Source organism: Gossypium raimondii, chromosome 6 (assembly GCF_025698545.1).
Source record: "Gossypium raimondii isolate GPD5lz chromosome 6, ASM2569854v1, whole genome shotgun sequence".
Taxonomy (NCBI): Eukaryota; Viridiplantae; Streptophyta; class Magnoliopsida; order Malvales; family Malvaceae; genus Gossypium; species Gossypium raimondii.
In genome coordinates, this window is record NC_068570.1 from 14,868,661 (window position 1) to 14,880,496 (window position 11,836).

General features: G+C 34.4%; 2 protein-coding genes and 1 long non-coding RNA gene across 4 annotated transcripts; all 3 read right to left on the reverse strand.

Annotated features, from left to right (window-relative positions):
• Positions 1–1,131: 1,131 nt before the first annotated feature.
• LOC105772239 (uncharacterized) lies at positions 1,132–1,999 on the reverse strand. The gene is made up of 2 exons (XR_001126657.2): positions 1,717–1,999; positions 1,132–1,401 (listed from the first exon to the last, which is right to left on the reverse strand). It is a non-coding gene; the product is annotated as an uncharacterized LOC105772239 (long non-coding RNA).
• A 2,583-nt stretch (positions 2,000–4,582) lies between these two features.
• On the reverse strand, positions 4,583–6,815 carry LOC105774854 (endoglucanase 16). 2 transcript variants are annotated; one of them, XM_012597420.2, is made up of 7 exons: positions 6,421–6,815; positions 6,120–6,332; positions 5,825–6,025; positions 5,675–5,752; positions 5,453–5,602; positions 5,096–5,368; positions 4,583–5,019 (listed from the first exon to the last, which is right to left on the reverse strand). In XM_012597420.2, the coding sequence occupies exons 1-7, from the start codon at positions 6,634–6,636 to the stop codon at positions 4,687–4,689; spliced, it is 1,464 nt and encodes a 487-aa protein (XP_012452874.1). In that variant the 5' UTR covers positions 6,637–6,815; the 3' UTR covers positions 4,583–4,686. The 2 variants fall into 2 exon arrangements, with proteins under 2 accessions (XP_012452874.1, XP_052488818.1); XM_052632858.1 differs by having other exon boundaries at positions 5,096–5,602.
• A 686-nt stretch (positions 6,816–7,501) lies between these two features.
• On the reverse strand, positions 7,502–11,557 carry LOC105774075 (fatty-acid-binding protein 2). The gene is made up of 11 exons (XM_012596411.2): positions 11,398–11,557; positions 10,193–10,836; positions 9,869–10,088; positions 9,365–9,440; positions 9,156–9,258; positions 8,852–8,920; positions 8,610–8,646; positions 8,415–8,489; positions 8,278–8,329; positions 8,044–8,088; positions 7,502–7,949 (listed from the first exon to the last, which is right to left on the reverse strand). Exons 2-11 carry the CDS (start codon positions 10,714–10,716, stop codon positions 7,852–7,854), a joined length of 1,299 nt encoding a protein of 432 aa, XP_012451865.1. The 5' UTR covers positions 10,717–10,836; positions 11,398–11,557; the 3' UTR covers positions 7,502–7,851.
• Positions 11,558–11,836: the final 279 nt, after the last annotated feature.

Below are 11,836 nucleotides of genomic sequence, written 5' to 3' on the forward strand. Positions count from 1 at the left end.
TTATAAAAAAATTATTTTTAGTGACGAAAATGAATGTGTAAACATAATGTGGACATGATTTGGTGTGTATAAGCCGTCGTTAAGGATTTAAGCCTTGGATGACTAAAATAAAAACTTCCTAACAGTTGAGTGATGAAATTAAAAATATAATTTTTAATGACTAAAATAAAAATACTTTAAAAATTAGTGACCAACTGGATAGTTTATCAAACAATAAAGTAAAAGAGTTTCCCAAAAATAAAGCTAAAGAGTTAAAAGACTTCTTTAATATTTTAACTTTCTAAATAAAACAGTGCAAGGGATTAAAGTTATGCATTAAGATTGCCGATTGGCAATAATATTTCCTTCTTCCATTTGGAGAGAAAACTCAATTGTACCAATTTATTCTCTTTGATGCATGTTTTAATTTAATAATTAACCTATTGTAGGTAAAAGTTCTTTTCATAGATTTGAATTTTAATATTTATTAGTGAGTAGAATTAATTCACAAAAGTTTTTCATTTTCAAAAACTGTCCATGCATAGTAATATTCATTAAATTTGTATATTATTTTTAGCCTCCAACTTTATAAAAAATCATTTTAGTTGTTCATTTAATTTTTCGTCATTTTGGCCTTTAAACTTGCATTTTTGTCAAATCACCCCAAAATGGATGAAAATTTTAAAGTTTATTTAATTTTTTAAATTTTAAAAAATATTTTAGAATTTTAATAATTTTAATGATTTTTAATTTTAAAAATAGTTTTAGAATTTTAAAAATTAATTAAATGTTAACGTTTCATTCACGTGGCAATCCATGTATATGCAACGTTAGCAAAGTTAAAAAAATATTAAAAAAAATATTAACTTTTCCATTTATTTTGGGATGATTTGACAAAAAAGCCAGTTTAAAGGCTAAAAATGACGGAAAATTAAATTGAGAGCAAAAATGACTTTTTTTTTATAAAGTTGGAGGGTCAAAAAAGTCATTATGCCTATATTAAATAGGGTAAATAAAATAGATAGTCACCAAAGTATAAAAAATTTCATTTTAGGCATCCAAAATAAAAAGAAATTTGCAATTTAAGTACTCGCGTTACATAGTTTGGTCATTTTGGTCACTCTCGTTAAAATCACATATGGCAAACTAATGTGGCAGTTAAAAAAATCGATATAATAGTTGTAGAGCCCAAATTTTGCCTGGGGCCCAATACAAACCAAATTAAATAAAACAGTCACAGTCCATTTTACAAAAAATAAACCCAAAGCCCAATGATGCCAGCCCAATACAACCCTAGCCCACAAACAAATGTTTTCAGCAGAAGAAGAGAAACCCTAGGGCGCCGTTGGCCGCCTCTGCCCACGCGCGCCGCTTCGTCTTCTCGAGCATGCCTCTGCCACCGCCGTTGGCCTCGTCTGACACCTGCAAAGAAAATTGAATGCAACCACAGAAGCATGCAGGCAATATAGCTAATGAAAACAAAAATAGAGAAAAATGAGTTAGGGAAATCGGCTATAAAAGCCTTGATCGAATCCTTGTATATTTTTTCACCCACATCAGAAATCAAAAAGTTGAATAGAAATTTTAAAATGTTGAATCCTTGCTATTTCTTCTTCGTTTTCTCTTATTCATCTGTTTTATCTTGTTTTGTTTTCATTTTTTTTCTCTTTTGCAAATTTGTTTTAAATAACTATAATAAAAAATCAAAAGCAAAAAAGAGGAAGGGAAGAAACTTACCTAGGGCCGCACGCAAGGTCCGTCGCCGGAACCGTCTTGGTCGGTGAAATCGGGACCGAAGGGAGGCCATAGGGTTTCTCTTCTTTCGGCTTTCGAGCCCAGAAGCTTCGACCTTCAAATGACCTTTAAATCGGTGAAGGACCCGATCTTTGCGTCGCTCCGACCATCGCCTACGGCGGAGTCACGGCGGCACAGGCGGTGGCCCTGTTGACCGGAGTTGAAGGCTAAGAGAGAACCAAACTGCTCTCTGTTTTTCTAAAAAATAAAGCTGGAAATGTTTTTTTATTTTCTTTATTTTTGCTTTTTTTGCTATTTATAGCAGATATAAAACGGCGCCGTTTGGCCCCCTTGCCCGCGTACGTGACCCGACCCGTTCCAAGGGATCCGCGCATTTCTATTGATTGGGAAATTTGCGCTTTTGGTCCCTCCACGTTTTTTTGTTTTAATTTAATCGTTCTACTGGTTTCTTTATTGTTTTCAATTTGGCCCCGCAATTTTGTTGCATGTTCCAATTTGGTCCCCGCATAAATGCTGTGCTTCAGGACTTGGGCATATTTCCCGATCAGTCCTTCGCACTCCACGCGTGCTTCGTTTCAACCCCTGAACCTTTTATTTGTGAATTTGGCCCCAAATTATCGGCCTGATTCCAATTCGATCCTCGGCCTTTTAAACTTCAAGTTTTTTATTTTTATTTATTTATTTTTATATATAAATATACCTATGTAAAAGCCAGTTTTATTTAATATTTTATTTAATGATATTTACTTGTTTATATGTATATATATATTTTAAAATTTCAGATTTTTTCATATACATGTACATGCATGCATTCTTAATACGTACACTTTTACAATCAATATGTATATACATACTTATATTTTTATATATGCTATAATCTATATGCTTACTTTTATTTTCATATATACATATATATGCACATTTTATAATATACATACGCACATATTATATGTTATATATTTTATATGTACACACGTGTTTTATATTTTGTAACTCCTACATATGTATATACCTTTTTGTGTATACTTTATAATCTAAAAAATAAGTATACCTATATATATTTTATAATGTACATATGAACATACTTACATTTTTATTTTATAATACTTACAGATTTTTATTTAATATATATATTTATATTTATATACATTTTATACTTTACGATTTATATATAAATCAATTCTTATTTTCATAACTTAAAATTATACATGCATACACATTTTACATAATTGTATTTATTGTCATCATTGTTATTTTGGTGTTTATTTATTTATTCATGTACACTTTTACTTTTCTAAAATGTTAGTTCTATTTGTTTATTCGTTTGCTTTATTTATGTAATCGCCTCGTCATTTCATTTTGCCTATTGTATTGTTGTTACTCACATTACTATGCTTACCTTGTCATATTCGTTATTGTTTTGTCATGCGTTAACACCAAACATCGAAAGGAAGGTTTTTTCTAAATAAGGCAATATTTCGCGTTTGGAAAATCGAGGAAACGTGCCCTAACGTGCTGGGTTTCGATTTCTCGTTCGACCAAGTAGCTAAATATCCTTTTTAAACTTTTAAAATAAGGCAATATTTCGCGTTTAGAAAATCGAGGAAACGTGCCCTAACGTGTTGGGTTTCGACTCCTTGTTTGACCAAATAGCCAAATATCCTTTTAAAATTTCAAAGTGAGGCAATATTTTGCGTTTGGAAATTCGAGAAAACATGCCCTAATGTGCTGGGTTTTGATTTCTCGTTCGACTAAATAGCCAAATACCCTCTTAAAACTTCAAAGTATGGTTTCCTTAAACTATAAGGTGACCTTGGTTTCGGCGGTTTAAAGTGTCGTGTCCTAACGTGCTAGATGTGATATCCCTTCGGAACAAGAGAATCTTATATTTCAATTCACGTTATCAGAGTTTCTTTTAAGGATCGTATTTTTAAAATTCTTCAAAGTTTTCAATTTTCAACACTAAGACATTAATTAATCAACAAGGTACCAATTTTGGGCGCATCGAGGGTGCTAATCCTTCCTCGTGCGTAATCGACTCCCGAACCCGTTTTCTGAATTTCGTAGGCCAAAATCATTGTTTTAATAAAAATTAAATTGTTTATTAAAAACAACCACTTTTCGAGGTAACCCGATCACACCTCATAAAAAAAAGGATTGGTGGCGACTCCCATTTTCGTTTTATTTTCAAAATCCAAGTCGACCCCGTTTTCACAAAAAATGGTGTCAACAATAGTAAATTTATCCCTCAAGTTTTTAACATATATCAATTTAGTCATAATTTTAAAAAATTAATCCTCAAAATTTACAAATGATCTCAATTTGATCCTAGTTGTAAAAAATTCAAAGAAATATATAAAAATACATAAATATTTTCAAAAAAAACATAATAATAAATTTAAAAAATAAAAAAATTTGCTGGAAAGAAATAATAATATATAAAATTTTAAAATATTTTCAAAAATATGAAAATAAATTTAATAAAATAAAAAATCCCCACCTTGACTGAAGATGATGAGGAATAGAGGAAGGGGGAAAGAATAAAGGAGAAAATGAAGATTGGAGGAAGTGGGATAATGAGCAGAGAGTTAATCGAGTCTTTGGGATTGTCAGAACCTACTTTAAAGAAATGGAATTTCTGTAAATGAGTCATGTATTAGTGTAATTTTTGTATTGAATTTGATTATCTGTGTTTTATAGCACTGGATTGCGTAGCAAGGTGTAGTTGGATTTAATTTATATGACTCACGTATATACCACTCAAAATTTAACTCAATTAGTTGTTTTCTTTTTACAAAAATTACATCTATGTTCAAAACTTTACATTTGGAACATCTACGCAGTATCCTTATTCTGTTGCAGCTACTTTGTATATATACTTTATGACAAGTGTATGTACATGCTAAAAATTTGGCAAAATTCATGTGGGAAAATAAAAGCAAAAGTAAAGAGTTATTTAACAGGCAGTGGGCGGGTGAGCTTGGCCAAGGCCCCAACTGCTACAGAATTAATGTAAGTGCATGGCTCGGTGTAGACGGATGACCAGCGTTCATCGTTGAAATTGTCATGGTTGTCAGGTCCACCTAGGATGGCGCCGGTTAACTCATTTGGATTGGGTGTATTTTTGTTGTACCAACGAACGAAACTCATGGGGCAGTTCACCTCCGAATTGGCATCCGATAATGGGATTGAGGCACCCCGGTGGTGCGCTTGTTTTGGTGGATTCTTCCCAAACCCAACCATGTACGATCTTCCTTGTGGGTTTTGACCTAATATGTAGTCCATCTGCAATGTTTCCAATCAAATCTTTTAACTACTACACCTTCTCATCCCTATCCGATTGAATTGGAAAATCGTGTACCTGCTGCTTTGCAAAAGCCAAGAGGTGAGTGGAGTCAAAACGTTTGTCTCCACATTGGACCTTTTGGTTGAACCTTTGAAGCAAATCGCCATAGATACTGAAGAGGAAAGAAATTCCAGTAGCATACTGAAGGTTGGCTCCATCTCTCAAATGAACCAGACCAGCTGGAGTCATGGGAATTTTGTGGTAAGGACTTTGAGGAAGGGCTGAACAAATAAAACTGTCAGCGTGCTCCTTGTAGGCCTGCATATCACGGCCACCTTGAAAGAAAGACTGCATTTTGTACATAATTAATGGTGATATTATTCGAACATATAAAATGGAAGAATAATGTATATAGTTGCAAGAAAGAGAGACCTTAGAAAGGAGGATTTGGACACCAGCATACTTGAGGTCCCAGTTAAACTCATCCACAACTGCATGAAGTGCTTCTTCTGTGACATACTTGAAATAAGTGCGGTCGCGTGTGGCACTGTATAGCCATGCTGCCGCCCACAACAACTCATCCTGCACCACCCCCCATCAATTCAACATCAATCTCTAAACCCCTAAATGTCTCTAAACACTTAATTAGCTTACATGATAGCCAGAGAAAGAGCAATAGAAGGGGCATTCTCCATCGAAAGATCCCTTGTGTTCTCTAGCAAATTTGAAAAGCTGCCAACAACAACAACAAAGGCATAACTAAACATGTCTAAAACTTACAATTAAAACAGCATATGTAGGTACCATTTTGGCTTTGTTAAGGAGACGATGTGCATAGGGACGATCAATGCGTCTAAAGACTATAGAAGAAGCAGCCAATGCGGCTGAAGTTTCAGCTGCAATCTCGGTTCCAGGTGTCTTTTCATTGATTTCCAAAACAGGTCTTGGGTGCTTCATATTCTCTGGTCTTACCCAACATTGATGTTCTTTTTCAGGGTCACCAACCTTTTTTTTAGAAACAAAAACAAATCATCAAACAATGCAGTCATCTGTATGATACAAATAAATAAACAATTGGTATGTTGTTTAATCACTTTACCTGCACGTACAATTTGTTACGTTTACAAGCGGCTTTCAGGAAATAATCAGTTCCCCATCGAATGGCAGCTTGAGTATTTCCTAACTCACCGGCGGATTTTAACTCGGAATTGTAAACAATTGCAGACCATGCCAAGGTGGTGACTGTGAAGGCCATTGGTAACCCATACTTCACATTGTCACCAGCATCATAATATCCTCCAACGAGGTCCATCTGAATGAATTCAAGCACCTAGCTATCATAATCAAGATGCATGCAAATTAAGATGGAAGGCAAAAAAAGAAAAAAGAGGGTACATCACATTTGCTTCTTTGCCATCATTGAGACAAGAATCACCTCTCCAGGCTACTCTATGATTGGGAGGGAGTTTCCCTGACCTTTGTGCTTCCAAGAAAATGAGCGACTTGGTGAGAGCTTCCTTGTAGTTAAAATTATCACCATTAACAACCACTACATACCCTAGCAAAACAGCCAACCATGCCACAAGAGCGGCTGCAGATGGTCTTGTCATTCCCATGAAAACAATTCAATATCTAAAACAGGGGACGAATGGTTTAGGGTGTGAGAATTCTGATTCACAGCTTTGGGTTTTTGATGATGGAAGGGAAGGGATTAGATATAGTGAGCCAAAATGTGAAGGTTAAGTTGATGTGCGGAGGGGAAGATGGTTCACCCGTATTTAGGCACACTAAACATGATCACTGTACTTTTGATAATAATAATAATAATAAGCAATATCTAGTGTTCAGAAATTAGGATGTGATTTGTTTGGTAGATTAAGAGGGGTTCCTCCTGCCTCATAGCTCCACCTCTCATTCTTTTACCTGTAAAAAAAAAACAAAAAAAAAACCCCTCTTTTTCATAATGTTTAAAACTGGATTGGATTTTGTGGCTCTTTTAGACCAAAACCTGTGTAATGTCTTTAGTGCTTTTCATTCCAAATGCTCATAACAAATAACATTGTGATGTTATGTTAGCTATGAGAAAAAAAAAAATAATGAAATTTTGTGACTTATTATTTGCTTGGTATGGTTCGAATAAGGGAAATTTGACCAATTTCACATTGGCTATGAAATTGACTGGAAATTCGTATCCTTGGTTGGAAATAAAGTCAAGAAGTATTTTGCTTTTCCTGTGAAAAGTATCTGGAAATATAGACGGAAAATTAACATACATCCTTTGCAAAGTAGTTCAGCATATTGATGGATTCATTAAAGGCGAGTGAAATAGATGAAACCCTTCATGATATATCTTAGCTTTTAGGGCCACATTTGAAATCAAAGTCTTGATTTTACCACTTCTGTTTTGATCTTGACATCTGTATATGTATATATGTATATGCGTCTGTATACGTATATGTATAATAAACATAAACTGCAACATTTTCCCTCTTAATTATCGATTTGATTTGGTTTTGATAAAGTAATTAATTGTTTTCTCAAGAAACATAACTTGACTACGTGTAGTAAAAAAAATGATGACAATATATAATAGGGACATCTCTTTTAACTGATGTTTATCCCCAAATCTACAAAGAATGTAGTAATAATTAAAACTACCCTAACAAAAACCATAGAACATTTGAGTTTTCTGGTTGTCCCATTGCTTGTGTTCATCAGCCACTTCCTCTAAAGTACCCGTATAAACATCCATAAAAGATTTTGAGTTCCTCATGCCACTAGCCATTTGCTCATTTAAAATTTGAGAAAATGGCGACGGAAAACAAGCCACTTCAGCATCTCCTTATAATGTTTGCCACGTTCCGGCCAATGTCTTCTTTTGTTTGCTCCGACACCGGGAAATCGCCGATGTACATGTCAAAGAAAGCCCCTGGCATATAGCTAATATTAGAACCCCCACCTTTTGCAGTTAATTGTAGTGTAGAGAAAAATGCTAATCAACACACTTCTAAGTGTTTACTTACTGCATAAATCCTTGCTATGGACTGCTCCAATCTGGTTACCTCCGACTGCACAAATATATATTTTTCACTATAAGATGAATGTAATATATATACTTAATACAATATTTTCCCAAAATGAAAATACCAACTTTGTCTAACTCATTTTCCATGAAACAAACTACCTGAGATAATTATCTCATTGAAGTAGTTGTTACTGTTGGAGAAGGGATTAAATAGAACAAGAAAGAAACTTACTTTTGGTAATTAGGTGTCCATCAGCTGTCCGCTGAAAGTCAATTATTGTTCCCTGCAATATCCAGTAGGGTTAAGTTGACTTGCTGCTACATTAGATCAAATAGAACAAAGATAAATGAAAGATAAAGGGGATTTACTGCAGGCAATGGAATATCTTGAGTGAAGTAGGAACCAAATGTACTGAGGCAGCGATAATCAGTGTTGGGATTTGTCTGGTAGTAAGTTAAGAAGTTTGTTAAAAGTCCAGCACGTCCATGAAAGCAATAAAAGAGGAAAGAAGATAGTAGAAGGGGGAGGGGGGGGATTAAAATGCACCAACTTCGATTGCTTACCTTTACTAAACGAGCACGAAGAGATTTTTCAAATGCACTGCAACATACACAACAAAAGCCATTAAAGCCACTCATCAAACTGAAAATTAATGATAGACACTTGTATGTCTTACCACAAGAGCCTTGAACCTAATCAATCTATTGTTCTCACATAAAGCAGTTTCCAAGTGAGTGGCATGCAATTATGAGTATTAAGTTGACAAAATCTTCAAAGGTGCAAGAAATGGAGAAAAAGAACTTACTCTCTTACTGTATTGACTTTCATCCCATTGCAGTTAACAACTAGCCTTACAGTCATACCAATATCCTCGCTGCACACATATAGAAAAAGCACCATAAGAAAATAGGCAAAGAAAAGACTTTAGTCTGCATAGACAAAAAGGGAACAAGAAAACAAGACTGAGCTTGAAATCCGTCCCAACTCATGGCTTTGAAGTTGAACACACAGTTTATGAATGTTCCAAGTCCTCAATAGAGCCTTGATTGGCATTTGGGAGCAGTTAAACTTCTAAACTAACCGTCTTGAGCATGGAAATTCTTCAGTACCTAAGAAGATCCTGATAAAGTTCATTGTGTTTGTTCAGTTCATCCACTGGAATAGAGGCATACTTTGCACCCAATTTCTTGCAAACAGAGTATGGATGAATATCTATAAGGGGAAAGGAAAATCAAGAATAAGTAGTTGAAGCACTAGGAAAAGCACATCATTAATAACACAAGGTAGGAGGAATGAAGCAAAATCCACAAGCACTTACAAAAACCAAATGCATACACCTTCAGAGACTTAATTTTGATGATCTTCATGGTTCTTGATCCAGTACCAACAAGCACCTAAAAGCATAGAGACATAGTCTAAGTTATTGTAAAAAGAAACCAGAACCGCCAACATGTAAAGAATGACCAGATCATGTTAAAGTGATGCAAGTCCCCGGTGTGACTATTCAAGTTTGACCTAATGATGTTTTGTGATTCAAATTCCATGGCTAACCTATGGAAACTTTAAAATCAGTTGGTTTAAATTTTCAACAAAGGTGTCCATAATGCATCTAAGCAACCATGGAAAGTAAATGGCTAAGAGCATTTTAAAAAAGAAATAAATTTCCAGAAAGCACATAAACCTACATTGTGAATATATTAAAATATAAATAGGCTGCTTAACTGATGCAAGAGAAACAGATAAAAAAGCATATCACAGATGATTGATACAAAGTGGGTTACTGAATGTCAGACTAGCAGCAGCAATGCCCACAATGTTTTACCTCAGAAGCTAAACTAGAATTATTCTGTGTATCTAATATGTTATCCAATATTGTTGGGAACTCAATGCCAGTTCTGGGTTCAATAGCATGTCGTCTCCGGTTCAAATCTAGAAAAGATAGACTGCCGCATCCTTGACCAACTTCACAAGGCCTTCGATCCATGAGTTCTTGCATTTGAAGTTCAGTGTTATCAAGTGGAACAGGTAGTACCTTTGAAGATCTGATCACATTAAATCAAACAGCTCAATCAAAAACCATGTGAACAGACAAACATAACACAGAAAGGTAAAAGAGAATGGAATTTGTGAGATAAAAAAACCTTACAAGTTGTCTAATGGTGGTATCAAAGCTGCAGCTAATGATAGCAAAGGAATGTGTCGGAGTGCTTCTGCTTCTCCAAAGAAGCTTCTCATTGCATAACTCGAAATTTTACCAAAAACAAGAGGGGTGGCAAATAGGCCTCTTGAATCAGAGGCAAACCGATATCCGGCAAGATTATTCTTACAAGAAAATATGTGCTTAACCAGAACTGAAGATTCACAACTCCTAGATTCCAAACCACGTTGATTACCAGATGATATATCCCTACTCAACTTCGAAGTTGACATACTAGAGAACCAAAACAGTATAGCCCCTGTAAACTTCGACATACAACTAAAAGCTTCTCGAAATGCGAGACTACCAGGTACATACAAATGTTTAGAATGGTACAAAGAGCTGTCAACAAACGAACTAAACTGCGAAAACAAGTGAGCTCCCAAACCATTAGAAACAAAGGGCTCCATGGGAAAAATATATGGAGACCCTCCTCCATCTAAATCCATGAAAAACAACCAAGTATTCCGCATACTTTGGACTTCAGCTATATGCCCAATCCAGAAACCTTAACCTTTTGTTTTTTTTTTTTTTTTTTTCCTGAACTGAGCAAATTGGGTGGTAAAGTTTACCACCCTTAGAGAAAAAAGCACCTACAGAGAAAAAAAAATGATGATCCAATTAGAATTCAATTATGATCCATTTAAGAACAAGGAAGCATTTAGTAAATAGAATTACCCTTTGATGAGAAGAAGAATGATAATAGTAAAAACGTACAAAACCTAAGCATAAATAATTGAGAAGCCAAAGGAACCAACAATGTATTTTTGAATAAAAATGACTAAAGCAATTCATTTAACATTCGGTACAATGAATGGTAATATTTTTCCTTTTATAATTAATAGAAGTAATCTTTGTTCCTAGAAAATGAATAAAAAAATATAGCCGTAAAAGAAAGAAGGTAATCACCAGAAGCAATGCTAACTCCAAATTCATCAAATGCAACCGAAAAAAAGAAAGCTAAATAATTCTAAATACATTCTTTAACAGGAAACATCAACAAAATTTTCGAGAAAAAAAAAAGGTGAAAAGAAAAAAAAAAGTTGAAAACCGCAAAATTTAACAAACTTCTTTTTTTTTTCTTTCTTTTGGATCAAAAATTTCATAAAAAAGAAAACCGAAAATGCAAAGAAAATGAAACGTGAAGAACGCACCTTAAATGACAAGGAAAGAAAATTGCATGTGGAGATCAAGAGATTCAGATTACGGAGACGGAAATTAGGGTTATTTTTTCCAAAAAAAAAATTCTTTCGTTATTTTTTCAAAGAGGTTTTTATTTGATGGGAGAGAGAAAGGAATATGCTGTGTTAAGGGGGGAAAATAGGCAAAAGGTGAAGAAAACGAAGCCACAGTGATTCACAGCTATGGGAAGGACAAAAGTGGAAAACTAATAAAAATATTATTTATTTATTTTGAACTTTTTGGTGACGGTGACGGTTTGGCCCCCACTTTATATTGTAACAAATTCCCACTCAATTAATTAACTAGTGACGGTTCCAATTAACCCTTTATTATTTAAACAAATAAAGTTTACCAATGACGTTTTAGTAGTGTTAGATAATGCAATATTAAGAGCATGTTTGGTTGGGTGTA